This window comes from Curcuma longa, chromosome 8 (genome assembly GCF_044706935.1).
Source record: "Curcuma longa cultivar G26 ecotype Majalengka, Jawa Barat chromosome 8, ITB_CL_G26_1.1, whole genome shotgun sequence".
NCBI classification, from domain to species: Eukaryota; Viridiplantae; Streptophyta; class Magnoliopsida; order Zingiberales; family Zingiberaceae; genus Curcuma; species Curcuma longa.
In genome coordinates this window covers 7513004-7531119 of record NC_133868.1, presented here as the reverse complement: position 1 = coordinate 7531119, position 18116 = coordinate 7513004, and the positions used below count along the sequence as shown (strand labels likewise).

The 18116-nt window shown below is 36.7% G+C and overlaps 1 protein-coding gene and 1 pseudogene across 2 annotated transcripts; one reads left to right on the top strand and one right to left on the bottom strand.

Moving 5' to 3' along the window:
- The first annotated feature begins 739 nt into the window (after positions 1-739).
- LOC141833963 (CRM-domain containing factor CFM3, chloroplastic/mitochondrial-like) lies at positions 740-8742 on the top strand (annotated as a pseudogene).
- Positions 8743-10791: 2049 nt separating this feature from the next.
- LOC141832909 (uncharacterized) lies at positions 10792-18010 on the bottom strand. Of its 2 annotated transcripts, none has more exons than XM_074720275.1 (10): positions 17677-18010; positions 17499-17560; positions 16087-16230; positions 15169-15279; positions 14886-15090; positions 13907-13965; positions 11981-12033; positions 11657-11885; positions 11381-11489; positions 10792-11272 (listed from the first exon to the last, which is right to left on the bottom strand). In XM_074720275.1, the coding sequence occupies exons 1-10, from the start codon at positions 17909-17911 to the stop codon at positions 11010-11012; spliced, it is 1470 nt and encodes a 489-aa protein (XP_074576376.1). In that variant the 5' UTR covers positions 17912-18010; the 3' UTR covers positions 10792-11009. The 2 variants fall into 2 exon arrangements, with proteins under 2 accessions (XP_074576376.1, XP_074576377.1); XM_074720276.1 differs by having other exon boundaries at positions 14946-15090.
- Between the last annotated feature and the right edge of the window lie 106 nt (positions 18011-18116).

Here is an 18116-nt window from a genome sequence, read left to right as displayed (position 1 = left end):
TCCTATAGAGTTATTTGACAATCTTTTCCTATTCAATCACCTACCTTACTATAGCTTTTGAGTTATTTGACAATCACAATTTAATTTTGTTAAATTAATGACTCTATTTATGAATTTTTATATCCATCCTTCTATCAATTGACCGCTCCTGTTTTATTATTCGACTACCGACCTTAATTATCTTAGTTGATAGAGTAGTTAATTAAATTGAGTGTAAATATTATATTTATTGATAATCTAATAAGAATTACTTAATCGACTTAACTATTAATTAATCAAATTTAACTTTTAATTGATTAGGTTGAGTCATCATTTATATATTAAAAATTCATCTTGCTTTAAGATCGAATGAATATTTGATTAAAATTAAATTAAACCGAATTGAATTGAATTAATCAAAATTGAATTAACGAAAATCATATTTTAAATAAAAATCTAAATTAATAAAATATCAATTAATTTAATTTTTAATCAAATTAATTGAAATAATCAAAATTTTTTAAATATTATAAAAAAATTATTAATAAATTAAAGATTTATAAATTTATAAAAATTTATAAATTATTTTTTATTTTAATTAATTTAATTTAATTTTAAAATAAAAAATTTTAAAAATCAAATTTTTTTTAATCGAATTAATAGATTTTAAAATAAAATAATTAAAATTTTAAATTCGATGGATTTAAACTATTTATTCGATTCCCCTAATCACATAATACAGATGATATTTTGTGCAAATATGCACGTAATATCGCGATCTTCTATTGAGCAAATTCTCAAACACCTTCTGTGCGCATCGAGGAGCTCCAATACGACCTTCCTTCCCAAAGATCGCGGAGCTCCCTTTTCACAGCTCCTTCCCTCTCTGCTTTCGCCAACTCTCTCTCTCCCTCTCTCTCCTCCGCTGCCGCTTCCGTTGCCTCCTCTTCTCCGCGGTCGCGTCGTCCTCCATCCACCTCGCTGAGCACGGGGGCGGTGACTCCGACGCCTGGCACTCCTCCAGACAACGCAAGCCACCGCGGGAAGACGATGACGACAGGAATCTGAGTAGTACTCCCAAATCGCCTATCCGCTCCCGGCTCCCCTCCGCGCCCTGGCTGCAGCAGTGGGATCCTCCAGAGACGTCTACATCCCACGCTCCTGCAGAGAAGAAGCCTACAGAGCTTGAGATTGGCCGAGGCGGCTCTATTGAGAGGATCGTATATCGGCTGCGTAACCTCGAACTCGACTCTGAAGAAGAAGCGGACACGGACGGAGACGGGAAAAAGCTACCTTTGAGCGGAAACGGGAGGTTAAGTATGCTTCTAGAGCAGAGCTGGAGCCGTCCGCATTCGCAGCAAATTGCGGGCCGAATTCTTCTGCCATGTGAGAGGGAAGGCTACCGAGGGTTTTTGGAGGAAGAGGATACAGAGAGCGCAAAACGAAAGAGAGTGAAGGCGCCAACTTTAGCAGAGCTTACCATTGAGGATTCCACGCTGCGGAGGCTCAGGCGGATGGGCATCATTCTGAAAGAAAGGATCACTGTGCCGAAAGCAGGTGTCACGCAGGCCATTACCGAGAAGATTCATGATGCGTGGAGGAAGTCAGAGATAGTTCGGCTAAAGTTTCACGAGGATTTAGTCCATAATATGAAGACAGCTCATGAGCTCGTTGAGGTTGGTATTCTTATAGTCATGTTCTGCTTCTTGATCTTAATTATTCCTTTTACATCTATCTTGGAGTACTAGGTTAATCTTGCTACACAATGCAGTTATAATCTGAGTATATGAAAGTAAGTATGTACTCATTTAGGTACAAGTTCAACTAAAGAGATTCTATATTGCCTAAATTTGTGCTGTGTTATAAAGTTTTCTAAACAACATGGTTGTGCTTGAGGCCTTTCTTGCATCACTTTTGGCATCAACAATTTCAGGAAAACACCAATAGATCAAAGTCCAATAAGGTAGATGCTCTCGTCAACCATCTTGAATTGGACTAAATCAAGGCTGTAAAAGCGCCTACAAGATGGAAGTCACCCAACAAAGTCACATGGTGGAAATCTTTGTCTTCATTTTAGCAGCAATACAACGAGCACATTGTGTGCAAGAATAACCTCCTCCAACAAAATGCATGGCACACGAATACATAAGAAAGAGAAACAGAAAAGCAATATAGCAGTATGATCTTAAGCCTATCGTCCAAGAAGAGAATCCTAGTTTATGCCAATTGATAGCTAAAGTACAGAGAAAACCCTGACAAACCACTGTTTGCATCATGTAAAACGAGGCTATCAACCTCCCTTGACCCCCTTTCTCGACAATGGTGAAAAAATTAACAAGACCTTGCATCCTAGTGATGCTGTGCTCCATCGCTCAATCTAAAACTTGAAGTTCCACAAAGGTTTTTCTTTTCTAGGCATGCTCCACCACTGCATATTTCAAAAATATTTGATTTACTTAAATTAAGTTTGTGTGTAACTGATTCTGTCAATGGCACTACTCACTCATGCATATAATTATCCATTCTATTCTTTTGCTCAATGTTTTGAGGAACATCGTTCCATGTATGCTCACTAATCGCACATCCCTCCTTATGTATCCGAGTGATGTCTACAAGCATAAGCACATTATCTATTTTTTTTCACATGTTTGATTCTGATGTCAACATTAGAACCCTACTAGCTGTAGTGTAGTGGTGCCCCTTTAAATATAACTTCGCAACATTGGACAAATTAATTAGTACATCATCCAAATTTCAACTATATTTTATATCTAGTTAATTTAAAATATTCTTTAATTTTGATTATTTTTAATAGTAAATCTAATTTGTTTTTTCGAGTCTTGTTGGATTAGGTTATTTTAACACCTAAAAAAAGGTTCCTTCACTTTTTTTTTATTATTCAACCCTTTATAGAAATTTTAATTTGGAGAATCTTTCTTCTCTCTCATGAGATTGTTGATTGAACCATGGCACCCGTAGAGTGCTGGTTGAGATGCTCGATCTATCCAGGCATTGCTTCAACATTGTTTGGCCTAAGCAAACTCCCTTGACCTATAACAATGCGAGGCAAAAGTATTGAGAAAACATTAAAAAAAAATACTGTCTGCATGTATCTAGAAGTTTTTGATCTGCATTGATTCCTCTGCTATGTCCATAAGAAAACTAGAAAGATCTTACAAAAGACTCTCCAAAGAAGAAAATTCCACTCTTCCTGAGCTCCCTAGTCCCTTACAGCTGCATGTGTCAAGAGGCACATTTTAACCAACACTGGATTCAAAAGCTACTAATTTTACTATGCAAGGGAGTAATAGTAAGGTGGGAAAAGTTTAGCTTACATTTAGAACTCATGTACTAGGCTGCACCACTCCCACACCTTGACATGTTTGTGTAGAACTCAGGCACTTTGCTGTAGTGAATACAATGCCATCATTTAAACTGTACACTGATCATGTTTGCTTCCTGGTACATTAACAATGCCTGTTGTGCACGACAAATTTAGAAATCTAGGTCAAATTAACATGTCAAGTGTCAAACAACCACTGTTCACTGATCATGTTTGTTTTCTGGTATGTTCACAGAACCAAGTGCACCATCCAGATCCTGTGTCTGAGTATTGTTGGGGACAAATTTCTATCATAAGATATTTTCTAGTAAATAAAAGCTTGAACAGAAACCAAAAATGACAATATTAGAATTTTTTAGTAGATAATTAGAACATTTACTATGGATCATTCACCTTTGTTGAACTATTCTCGTGGTCTGCTCTAGTGTTGTAGTCAAAATTCAATGTGCAAACTTGCTGTTCACAATTTCACCATAGTCACACACTACACGTTTCCTCATGCTGATGGATATATAAATGCTATGCTTGTGAACAGAGCAGGACTGGAGGATTGGTCATTTGGAGATCCGGTAGCATTATGGTGGTCTATCGGGGTAGCAACTACAAGCCACCTTCTAGAACTCAATTATCAGATATGGAAAGCAATCAGACAATAGTATCAAATGAAACTGAATCACTATTTATTCCAGATGTTTCAGAAACCACCACATTGGGCGAGAATGTTGATTGTGTTATGTCCTCGAAACCTGAAACTTCCCGTCCATCTGATTTGAACCTTGAACATGATGTAAATCTGACAGATGAGGAAGTGGAGTTTAATAACTTGCTTGATGGCTTAGGTCCTCGGTTTACTGATTGGTGGGGAACTGGGATTTTACCTGTAGATGCTGATTTGCTACCTCAAAATATTCCTGGTTTTAGAACACCTTTTAGACTTCTGCCTACTGGTATGCGAGTGCGGCTTACCAATTCAGAGATGACAAACTTGAGAAAGCTAACAAAGAAGCTTCCTTGTCATTTTGCCCTTGGTATGCTTGGTCAACATGTTTTTCTCAATTTTGTTTCTTTATTGCCTTTTTTTCATGCTAATGATGTCACCTCAACTTTTTGTGGTAAAGGGAGAAACAGACACCATCATGGTTTGGCGTCTGCTATTCTGAAACTTTGGGAAAAAAGTTTAGTTGTGAAAATTGCTGTGAAACAGGGAGTTCAAAATACCAACAACAAACTTATGGCTGAAGAATTGAAGGTTTGTATACCTTTTTAGTCCTTCAATAGTTATTTTTTTTCTTATGTTTCTATCTATCTAGGCATCTTTAAAGATTTAAAACATGATACTTGGCTAGAAATTTTATTTTCCAAGAGGAGAGTAGCTCTGTATTGGGTGTATAAACTATGATTGTTCTAATGCATAGTTGTGATGAATACTCCTTGTTATCTTCAAATGGGTCTTTTTGTTGGGATTGGTTTCATTTTGAACTTGGTCGAAGGTTTTTCTTCCAGCATATACAAACTTTTCTTCCTCAGTTTTTCACTCCGCTAAAAGCCTCATTCCACTTAAGCAATCAGTACCAGTGTATAATGTCTTTCTTATTGGCATGTGAAAGCAAAACCATTTTGCTTTTTTCTTTTGGTCATGCCGTCGTAGTTGGTCCATTTGTTTTATTATATTTTAAGAATCCAGTCAATAGTGTAATGGAATTGCAATATAGACTGGTTTCCTAATTACTTGTAGCAGTTCCAGCAGTTTCCCTTGGTCCACACCCTTTTTACTTTCTAAACAGAAACATTTTTAATTATTAACTTAGTCTAGTTTGGTACTCATCCATGTTTTTTTCCTGCGTTATTTGTTCATCTGTCTAATATGTCCTTATATCTGACTTACTTATCTTACATGCTGGAAAAAAAAAATACTTCTCTTATCTTTGGAGCTAACAAGTTATTTACTACATTCCTTTAAAAGAAAGGATGTACATGTTGCAGTTGGGACTAGTATAGTACATTATGCAAATTATTTATGATTGTACAGACTACAGATTGACATTTGGAACAATATGACTTATAAATTTAAATGGTTGCTTTACTTTGTAGGCTTTGACTGGAGGAACTGTACTTCTTCGAAACAAGTATTACATTGTTATTTATCGTGGAAAGGATTTCATTCCAACTTCTGTGGCCACAGCTTTGTCTGAAAGGGAGGAATTGACAAAAGAAATCCAAGATGCAGAGGAGCAATTGCGAAAAAGCACAGTTCGAAAACCTTGTGTAAATGCACCTGAGGGGCATGCACCTGTTGGTACTTTGGCCGAGTTTCTCAAGGCTCAAGCACAGTGGGGAAGACATATATCCACGGAAAAGCACAATGCAATGGAAGAAGAAGCTTTAAGCTGTAAAACAACCAAGCTTTTTAAAAGGGTTAAACATAAAATATCCATTGTAAGCTTGCTTCTTCTTTGGTATTCTATGTGTCTGTTTTTGTGAAATTTCAAATGGCATGTATCTTGAATTTACTAACATATTATTTTGTTATAATAAATCTCTACAAAATTCTAGAGCTTTGTCTCTTATAGTTAGCTTGCTTTAAAGGAACTCTTAAGGTTGTACATTCTAAACTTGTAGGCTTTTATTTATATTGTTTTGGCTGTTTCAGAGTGTTCTTGATGTTTGCATTAAGAACGAATAACTAATGCTAACTGTTATAGCAATAGGATGCTCCTAAGTGTTACTGGAAGTAGATGAATATGCATATGAAATATCCAGGATGCATCTATTTAACTAGCTGCTGTTGCTTGAAAAATCTCAGTGTATTCTTGGAATGTTATATATAGTATACACCTGCTCTAAAGAAATCTGGTTTTCACTGTGATTTTTGTGATTGTTTTTTTTTCCCCTTTTAAAGGGATTCCTTATTATTAATAGATAATTTTTATTGCCTTACTGACAGGCTCAAACAAAGAAGGCAAGAGCTGAGAAATTGCTTGCTAAGATTGAAGCATCCATGGTTCCTGTCAATCCATGTGAAGATCAGGAAACAATCACTGATGAAGAAAGATCTGTGTTTCGCAGAATTGGATTGCAAATGAAGGCATACTTGCCACTTGGTCAGTTTCTGTCTTTTGATAGTTTTTGCAGAATCATTGCTAGACTGATTATTTGTTTGCTCCAAACTCAGGAACTCGTGGTGTTTTTGATGGTGTAATTGAGAATATGCACTTGCATTGGAAACATAGAGAAATTGTTAAGTTAATCTCTAAGCAGAAAACTTTAGCTTTTGTTGAGGACACTGCAAGAGTCCTGGAACACGAGAGTGGTGGTATTTTAGTTGCAATTGAGCCTGTCCCCAAAGGTTTTGCACTTGTTTACTATCGTGGGAAGAATTATAAGCAGCCTATTAGCTTGCGCCCTAGAAATCTTTTGACAAAGGCAAAAGCATTAAAACGTGCAGAAGCAAGCCAACGCCATGAAGTATGTTCCCTTTTGCATCCTAACTCTTTTATAGCTGATATGATGACCTTAACTGTCATTTCTTTATATATTTAATGCAGGCTCTTAGCCAACATATAATTGAGCTAGAGAAAAACATAAAAGTACCAAAGGATGAACGGGTATGTACCAATATCAGTATATCTTTTCCCTTGGAGAAATCACTTTTTATGAATAGTCCATAAAATAGTGTTTTTTACCTGCTTTTGAAATGTTCAAGAACATGCTTTACTATCATATGGATAATGGTTCACAGTTCATGGCATATAAATATTGGTTCACAGATCATGACCGCGCACAATGTGTAGGACTATTTTATTGCTATGTTATAATATTCATTGTCACGTGTTGACGAAGTTCTTCTATATATGTTAAAAGCAAAAAAAAAAAAAGGTATAGTCAAATCTAGGAACATAGGCACTGTCTATTTGGAGGAAGTGAGCCAATATGGAGGTGATGGAAAAGGAAGGATGAGCGATAGTTGTCTACTTAGATGGAACTATAGAGAGAGTGGAATCAACAAGGACCCCTTCTTTTCTCTTTTACTTCAAAATTGATCTGCCCAAATATGTATGGATTCGAAAGAGGAGGAAAATTACAAAAGATCAATATATCCTTTTTTCATCACCAATCACCATCAATGATGAGACCATCGTCAGCCTGTCAATGGTCGCGTTGTCTTTCACCAATAGGATTGTCACTAGTGGCCATGGCAGCTATCATTGGTCATCTATGGTATCCACCATTGGTTGCCACCAAATGTTGGCTAACCATTACCGGCCATAGGATCTAACCATAGTATCACTACCAGCCATGAATGGTCATCTGATCATTGAGCAACAAACGTTGCTACAGGATATCACCACCAAATCATTGCTTCCCACCATATCTCATTGCTGGATCATTGTCGGTCTTAATCAAAACAATGGATAGACCACTATGGTTTTTGAATCTGGCCATTGGATGCCCTCTGAACCACAACTAATTCATGGTACTACTATGACAGGTAGTGGGGCTATCAATGAACCAGGTTAAACATTGAGCAACATCATCATATGCCCAAATTGAGCATGGAAGAGTTTGAAGAAGGGCAGAGACAGTTAATAGTTAATTAATTATATTTTTAAGTTCAAGCAACTAGCTATAGCAAAAAAACTAATAAACTTACCACACAATACGTGGGCATTCACCTAGTTTACTTTAAAGGCCAGAAAATTGAAAACATGATTCTATCACATATTCTGAATTTTTGCAAAGTTCATGTATATTTCCCTACTTCCACTCTTTTTTTTCCTTCTTCTCAAAAGGCTATCTATCTATTGCATGCTCCTGCTTGAACTAATTTAGCTAAGGGACTTTTGATATGGAACATTCTACCTTCAGTTTCTATGGTTTTATGGTTGGATGAAGTTTTGAAGTCTCATTTATCTTGCTCACTCGAGAAAATTTTGTCTCAATGACGATGCCATCTTAGCTTAATTGTATCACCTTGAAAGATTGGTTGCATGAGCCTTCCTAACATTTTCCAACGCAAGTACAGGGAATCTCTGAAAAGGTGGAAATAGTTAATATTGACAAAACATACCATACAGTACGATGACGATTCTTCACTTCAGAGAGAAGATAAAAATGGTCCTCTTGTTTATGAAGATGATGCCAGTGATTTTTATGATTCTGATGAGGAAGATGATGAAGCTTCAAAATATTGAAGTGTGTTCTAGTAATAACAATCAAGATATTTTTGTCATTATGAAGGTGTTTTTGGAGTCTTCTTAACGGTCAAGGTTGCAATTCTTTTTCCCCACGTAACTCTGGTGGAAACCGTGATAATTTGTGCAGTTAACTGGATGTACAATAATTCGTTAATTGTACATATGCATAGCAGCTACTTAACCGCCAAGATTGGTCACCAAAGGAATTTTTGCTACGGCTCATCAAGACTGTAAATTGTAAATTATCTGCATTTAATTGGTTATTCATATTTGTATGTTCTTCTGTAATTTCCTTCCAAAGCATGCTAAAAGAGAAAATCTATTAAGAAATGTGATTTCCTTCCTAATACAAAACTCTTGATAATGGCATCAATTCATCAATCATCGCTTACATCTCCAAATGGCTCTCGGGCAAAGTAAAAGAATATTCCATTAATTATTGTCTTCGTCCTAACGATCGAAGCCGTCGATAGATCGTTCAAGCTTGCTTGTTAAAGAGGATGATTATTAGGGTGCGTTTGGTTGGAGGTCATCCGTGATTACCTTGGTTATGTGATTATTTTAATACATTACTTACTTTTACATTTACTATATTATCCCTAGTTCAATTATAATCATTTTTTACAATTAAATTAATTTGATATTTAATTATTTTTAAATTTAAATTATTAATTATAATATTAATAATATATTATATTATAAATTTTAAAAATTTAAATTATTTTAAGAGAGGTTCTAACAAATAGGAATAAGTATTTGAGCAAAACTGAATCAACATTAATAAACGTATTTAAATATTTATATTTTGTTAATTGTAATTAGAAGTGTTATAGATTAAAGGTAATTTTTAGTAAAAAAAAATTAGGATTGTCTTCGTTAATTTTAACTATTAAAATTATATTTTCAATAACTGTATAAATTTTATTTATTAATTATTAGATAATTTAATTAATTATTCATATTCTAGTGCTTAATTAATTAATTACTCGAACGAACTTCTTCTTCGAGTAGAACCGGCGCGCCTTCGGTAGCCGCCGCCGCCTCCCTGCGGTGACCCACATCCAGGAAAACCTACGTTTTCCTTGGTTATGTGATTCCGGGTTGCATTACCTTTTTGATGACGTATGCTGACGTGTCAAGCATAAAAGATTACCCCGGAATCATTGATTACCTAAACCAAACACAGTTTTTGTTGATAACCTTGGGTGGATTATCCTCGCGGAATATTCTCCAGTATATTCGCTTGCATAGGAGGAAAATTAGTACCGTCATCCTCGCCGAATGTTCACCTGCTAAAAGCTGGCTCACGCTCTGCTATTTCTGTAGGAGCCGTCAATCGAAGGCGTTCGACCAAGGGCCTATAAATTCCGTCCTTTTCCCTCTCTTTTACTTCTTTCTCCTTCTTCTTTCGATCTCGAATCTTCTTTGCAGCGGTATGGCGGCCATTTCCAAGGTGCGAATGCTGATTGATGGCGTCTACGGGCAACGATTCCTGAATCAGATCGGCTTCCATCTTTTGCTCCCAAATCCACAATGCGATTATCTGAAACAAGGTCAGATGAGAAGAGAGAGGAAAAAAAAAGTTCGACTTGTCATGTTCTTGAACTCGTCAGTCAAAGAGAGACGAGGGGTAGATGTTTCCACTTCCAAGCATCATAAAATAGGGGAGTTTGTGAGAAATGTAGGTTCGATTTTTTATAATCCTCGATTGATGTTGTCATACCGCTAGCCCATGGAGCTGTCTTTGCCTATCTTCTGGCTTTGCTGCTCAAACTTCTGTTCGTTCTCCTACGCGATTTTTCCCCTAATCGATTTTTCAGCAGAGAAAAGACGATCATATAAAGTCGTTCGATTTGTTGTCGGAGGTTTTAATGTTGCCTGGTTGGTGAGCGCTTCAGGAAGCTGGCGGTGCACGGGTCGTGGGCGGAGTATGACAAGAAGAAGGAGGAGGAGGCGGACGATGCGCTGTGACGCAGAGTGCTGCAGATGAACCTTGCTAGCGATGCCAAGTCAGACAAGCACCGGTGCAACCGCCCCACCACCGGCGGGAAGGCGGCAGCGGCGGATGCCTTCATTGAATTCCAAGAGGCAGACCTTCATTGAGAGGCAGACCTTTTAGTCATTTCATCAAACAGGTGGCGCGACAAGCAAAGACACAACAAGCAAACAAATGCTTCTGAGAGTCGAGAATATTAGTAGCAAAATCAACTGTATTTATCATTCTCATGAAGAATATCGATTAAATTTAGTATCTTATACTAAAATGAAAAGGAATAATAACAAAGTTTCAGTCATTATTCCAATAAGTTAATCTGCTCACAAGGTTTAATACTCATCAGTGGCATCAAAACATGACTTATTATTATGCCATGAAGTTGCAGAAAGCTGATACAACTCGATCAAACTGAGATCTTATGCCCTCCAAGCTGCTTGAAAGCTAGTAGAATAATACAGCGTGCCATGTGTGTGCGGCAAACAGATGCATCTCTAATTCATTCAAACGGAATCGGTATGCCTTGTTTCTTGTTCACGATTGACATTGCCAGATATCGAGTTCCCATACCGATAGGCGAAAGCTCACTAGGACCTTCCCAAAATGGAGCTTCTCCATCTCCTACAAGGCGCCAATAACCTGTTCTCAGAGATTCTGCTTGTTCTTCAGTACAATTCTGTAGAAGGGCTTCCACGCGAAAGTTTATCCCAAGAGAACCTAAGAACTGGGACTGTGTTATTGGACCATGAACAGATACTCGATCTGCAATAAAATCTAAGCAGTCAGGAGACTGGGGTAAATTCAAAGATGGAGGAGATGCATATGGCAATAATGATTATGGATGACTATGGCAGAATGTAATCACAACACCTGATGCTTCTTCAGCACAGTGTCTTATCGACGCAAAGTCAACATAGGCGCTTAAATCAGCTGAGCCAGGATCATCTAATATGTCTACAAATTTGTGCTTACGAATAGCCTACATAAGTGGCAAGATTTACAATGAGAAATCTTAATGAACTTAACCATTGAGGAGAAAAAAAATAAACAGATGCAAATAGAAGAAAAGCTGCAGCTTTCAAGAATTTAAGGTTCGAAGGAAAACAACTAAGCAACCAAATTCAGTTTCAAAATGAGAAGTTTGACCTGTAGCGTATCAGATATAAGTCCATCTTTTCCATAGTCAATTATAAGAGCTCCGCCTCCATCTGAACTAATTCTTTCTGCAATTTGATGAGTCAGTTCCATTGCTTTTGGGCATACTTCTATATGTTCCAACTTCGTAACCACCTCTGGTGATGCCCATTTGCACCGCTTAGTCAGATATACTAGACTTGCAGTGGTGGGGTATGGAGATAGCACAAAGCGGAATTTGCTACAAAGAAATCCAGATAATGGTACGTGGCATTAATCTTCTGATGGTCAAGAGCAAGAAAAGGAACTATACCGAGATAATTAGTTAACACTCACGATGAATCTTCAGAGACATCTATCATCTTCTCACACCAACCTCGAGAAGCTTTCTGAGACAAAATACTCAAATCAAGACGAGAAAGAGGTATAAGAATCATGAAAAATAGATAGCCATGGAAACATATGGATATATTTGTCATTGTCTTTGAAAGGCATGCTATTTTAAACATTAGGAGGCGCCTTTTTTTCACTAGGATGTAAAGTAGGGCACTAATTTGCCAGAACCAGTGAAAAGTGTAAGAATTTGGTGGATAAATATCATTAGCAAATGACTAGAATGACTCTTTAAGAGGAAAATGTGATGCAAATTGAAATCCCCTTCCTTGCTGATGCAAGCAAACTGCTACCAAGAGTGAGAAAAGAGTTCAGAGATGGAAAAACCATACTGTATGCAGACCTGAAGTCAACCAGACCAGAGCAATGGAAAGATTAAGATGTTATTTCCCTCACTCTTTAGGGAGAGAAACCTGGAGTTCATTAAGTGAAGAATTATAAACTGAGGGTTACAGTTTATACAGACAATTTCTCTAATTTGGTAATTCCCCTCTAGTTTGCTAATTCCTCTACATAGAAATTCTTATATTTCTTGCTGGAAATTAGTTTTTGTAACCAAATGATCAAATAGAGACATAAGCACACTATTTAACAAGTAAACTGTTGTAAACCAATTTCTCAAGTGAATGAGAAATTAGCATCCAGAACTATTGGAGGAAAATTGTGACATTCATCGGTATAGTCTGGCTTGATCCAACACATATGTGAACGCATGAGCGCTAACTCAAATATGCACAAATTTTAGTTATGTGGAATTAAAATCAAGGATTTTTAAGATGTGCATTAACTACTCATGTCATTCCACATTTTCTAAATCAACCCCTTCCCTAGGTTGAGAAAAAGAGAAGAAAAGGAAGTTTTATCTTCTCTCACATTAATGAAAATATTTCATTCACACTATCCATTAGCACTAGCTTTCTTGTCACTATTTAAAGGCTCATAGATTCCTCTCTCAAGTCACTCAATCTCAAGTTATGATGTCTCCTCCAAAGTTCTCTCTCCTCTTTAAGGGTTCCAAGGCGTTGAAAGTGTATCCAGTCACGAACTTTGAAGTGTTCGTATTTCAAGATGAAGGTTATTGAATCTTGGGAGAGTATTGATAAAGCATAAGCAACTGGGTGGGGTGATATCATCTTAAAGAAAGAGTATTCAATCCTCACCTTGACCTATCTTACCAGAAAGTGCATAGATTACCTGAGCAGTACCTACCCAAAAGAGAGTACGTCGATGGAATCTAACAAGTAGGCATTTTAAATAAAAAAAATGAGTGTGTTGACTATATAAATCGAAGGGTGTATCCTTTGATTGCGTTCCCTATGTGGAAGAAAATTCGAAGTCCAACAACTACCATTACCCCGGAGACAGTAGGCATTTTAAATAACTTGTCTAAAAGAGTGTGTTGAAACAGCTAACCCAGCTAACCCAAAGGGTGACTCAATTGCCCAAAGGAATGCATCTGCCCAAAGGGATCACTCAACCAGTAGGGTTCCTTGACGACCCAAAGGAGTGTGTTAACAAACTTGAAGAGAAGTGATTCATGTCGCTGTCCAATGATCAGGCCATACCAAGCCATTGATGAGACGGCAAACTCACCATTCAAATGAGAAAAGCTATACCAAATTTAACAACTATATTTAAAAAGATAGTTTCTGTGAACGTGTATGTTTGATCTAAGCCATAACCAGAACACATCCACAATGAGAAAATTGGTTTATGAAGCATAATGATCTCTAAATAATAACTACTCCAAGTGAAACTGCCTACTGAAATATCCAACAGCATTTGTGGAAAATAAAAAATTCTGAAAATGCAGTTACACGGGATATGGCAAGCACAACTTGAAACTGAATAAAGGATCTTTTGACAAACCTGAAACTGATGAACTGGCAGAGCATCATAGAATTCGTGTGCGATTATGATGGTTGGCACTACAAGAAGACAATTATACACAATCTGGTCAAAAAGATTATATGCTAAAGCAATTTATGACATAGAGGAACCAAAATACATCAATGACAAGACAACATCACAGAATTTCAGTCAAGTTGGCAAATACAAGCAATTCTACCAAATAGATAAGTAAATAAAGCTAAACAAACATTGGAACCATATTTTGGATTTCTTCCCTAAAGAAATTAAATGAAACCAACAGAACAAGATTATGAAGATAAGTAGTAGGCAAGTAACCAATGCTAAAGCACTGAGGATTAGATTCTGCTGTGAAATACACACTGTTCTAACTTGTGCTGGCATTGATGGAGAGGAAGATTATAAGAGTTGCTTTGAGGTATATCAAATTCAAAAAGTTTTTAAAGTAGGATAAGTTAAGAACCAATCAAATTAATTGAGTCACAGAAATAAAAAAAAAAATCATGATGTTCCATGCAAGTATGGAACCATACTTATTAGCATTCAAAGTTCATTTTTGTTTTTTGCTCATCAGTATGCTTCTCTGCCAAAATCTGGATATACATCAGCCTCATGCATGATACTTCTGAATGGTTGCGTGGTTCTTTGGTAATCAGGCAAAAAAAACTCAGTGATGTTGCAAGGCACATGCATGATGAGAGAAATAATAGATCAAGGAAGGGAGGTAGAGCAGGAAAAAAGCAACAGTAATGAACACTGAAGTTTCTCAGGTAATATTTTTCTGCCTTATGGCATGCATCAGAGCAAACATTTCAAGAGGTTGCTGGCAAATGTTATAGGTTACTGCCCAAACAAAGTTGATTAAAACATCATGTAGATTGTTAGTGTCTTTGAATAACCGCAGCACAAAGTGACAATGAAAATTGCAGTAAGTAAAAGTTAATGTTGTGCGCTAATGAATCTGAAGTCGGCATCATACATCCTGAGGGAACCTGTTCCAGCATGGAATGCCATGCAACAGGACTTCCAGACAACATACTGATTGTTTTTTTGGAGCTGCTGTCATCATTAGTTGCTTCATCCATGCATTTTAAAGCATCATATTGGACCTTCTGTAAGACAGGACTGCATTCTACCATGTGAATGTTAAGAGCTTTTTTAAAATTTGAAAATTTTGAAGATCCCTGCAAGAAAATGCTTACGTTTATATTTCTTGATGATACAAGGAGTTATACCAACTAAGGAAAAAGATACTTTCTTACACGGAGAAGATCAGCCATGAGGGTTCCTCGTCCTGGTCCCAGCTCAATGAGATTAACATTTCCAGGTTGGCCCATCTGCTCCCATAGGCACATTGTCCAAACACCCACCATCTGCAGTAACATCATACTTTTGAAAACAAAGTGGGATATATATTATTACGTGAAAGGTTGTTTATCCCCATGCACAAAAGGGAAAAGTAAAAGAAATAGTAATGACTAAATGGCAGGAAATATTCTAATAAATACAGGGCAATCCTAAACGATACTTATTGATAGTCTGTGACACATTTGAAATTAGAGGCTCTTTTGTGAATAAATCTGTATTAGCTAAACTGTCTTACAAGTGGTCCTTAAAGAAAAATAAAATCAAATATATCCTTACTCCTTTGAGGCATAGCTGCCAATATGATGACTTGTTGTGTCACAAGAATACCTAGTAAAGGAAAACAGGCATACAACAATGATAATTTGAGCAAATACATTTCGGGTTAGTCAGAACAATTTAATAAATTAGATAAGACAGAATGGAGACTGTAGATTTTTATTGTTAAATATACATATCAAATATAAACTAATTTTGACAGAACAGATCAGCATAAGATTTGGCAAAGCCCATAAATGGACAACAGAATGTGAAGTTGGATGGAAGGTGTGTCAGGGAATTAAAAGCATAAAAGTTTCACAAGTACCAGATCCTGAACTTGACCAACATGTCTGCATGTAAACCCCATAAAATTAATTTAATAGATAAAATATAGCACATAAGTTTTGTTTTCATGATTATACAAGATAATCAATATATTCCTTACGCCTTAGCATTTTAACACAAATTTCAAGCTTTAGTCACATGTTTTTACTAAATAACTATTTTAAAATGAATGAAAATGTAGCAGTTGTCAGCATTCAGCACAACATTACCTCTCCAAACATCTGACTGACATCAGGGGAAGTTATAAAGTCACCACCAGCTCCAAACACATCCCGATTGATGTAAAAGCCTGAATGTGGATTAGTTAAAACTTCCTCCATGTACTCCGCAACAGAAATAGGACCTCCACGGAACTATCAAACATAAATGTCAAAGAATTAGTCAAAGAGCATTATTATTGCATTTAAGAAGATTTATAAACACAAAAATACTGAGGGTACAAAGAAATGACAAAATTAGAAATTCATTCTCAAGCTTCATAGGTGAAGAAAATTAATAAATTCTAGGTATAAGGGGAGTTTTCAATGTGTAGTTAGAAACCTAAGTTTATTCTCCGTGGGTCTTGTAGTGATTTTAATCTGTAGATAGCTACCCAAGTTACTGCAAAATCCATTCTTAATAGTAATATATTTGATTCACCTAAGTTGAGTCTTCATCTCCAGATAAATATATACAATTACAAGCTGCGGCATGATCCTCCCAAAGCATAAACTTGGTAAAAATAAAAACCAATAATTCAATTAAACTTAATTGTCCTTGAAATTTGAATAAGGTTGTGCTAGCACAAGAAAAGAGTTATAAATATTCAAATTTCCTTTATGAAGAGCACATTTCAAACAAATCTACTATATTATCAGTCTCCGTAAGCTTCAATTAATTCATGAAGCACGGCAGGAATTTGTTGAGTTGTTTCTTTGAGACAGGAAAAATAAATATAAAATATAAAAAAAAATTCACATTGTTCTATTGATTTACAAAATACCAGAAATCTCATAGCAAGTCCAAGAAAAATATGTCACAAAGGAGAAAACTCAGACGTATTTAATGTATCTAGTAAACCTAAGTGCAGGGATGTCAAAAGTAGCTAAGTGACTAATGATTGCAGAAATTGAGTTAAATAATGTAATAGTTGCATGTGTGTTAGCCCCTCAGTGAACTTAACAAAGTGTTGGCTGTTTAAGTAGTTGAGGTATGATTGATCAAATTTTGCATCACATGTAGCTGAAAAGGAGCTCAATGGACTATCAAGCTTAAAACGTTCGAGCCCTTTAAGTAGCTAAATTATGATATAATCAAATTTTGCATCTGATGAAAGGGACATATTTTGACACTAACTTAACAAAGTATACAACTAGCATCACAAAATTGCGCATACATAAGATAAAAGGAGAAGAAAATTATAACATAATTGAAAAAAAACTGGTTGTGTGATCATCTTTCGGCGAGAGCAGAAAGCGAATACAGCTGCTCAATGAGAACAGAGAAGATCTTTTTCTAAGTGAAAAAAAGGAATTTTTTTTCCTTTTTGAATAACTAAGACTACTCGAAAACACTCCTAGCCTCGTCAGTTGATGAATCCACAATTAAATACGAGAATGCGAAAAACAGAATACTGAACTACCTTTATGATGCTCTTTAAATGCTTAACAAGTTCAGAATCCGTATATGGCTCGTGCAGATGCTCTTCATTTTCAGCAGTTTGAGAAGGGAAATTAGATCATAAATTTGAGAAAGCACAATTGGTATCAGCAAGAAAAATAAGCAATAAACTGAAAACAAAACAGAATCATGTGACGCACCTGGAGGATTGTGTAACCCAGACCGATCGACTGATATTGAGACTGCCGGTTTTCGGCTTTCGGGGCCATCTCGGCTCTCTTCTTCCGGTAAAATCGAAGGGTCTAGAGTGCCAGAGGATGAGGAAGAAGCGAAAGAGAAACGAAGTGAAGCATGGCCACAGCGAGGGCCTATTCCGTCTCGTAAGAGCCCATTGGAGAGGAGAGGTAAGGCTCGAGAGAGCGTTCTCTGAAACATGGAGAGAGAGAGAGAGAGAGAGAGAGAGAGAGAGAGAGAGAATTCGAACTGGCGGCGGAGGAGTCGGAGAAGCCTGGATGAGCCTCCGCCGACGGCAACAGTGAGTCTTGACTCGAACCAGCCGTTTAAATGGGCCTGAATTGTACAGGGCCTGTTATACTATATGGGCTGGCCTTAATGAGAGTACGGTAGGGAAAATGAGTGC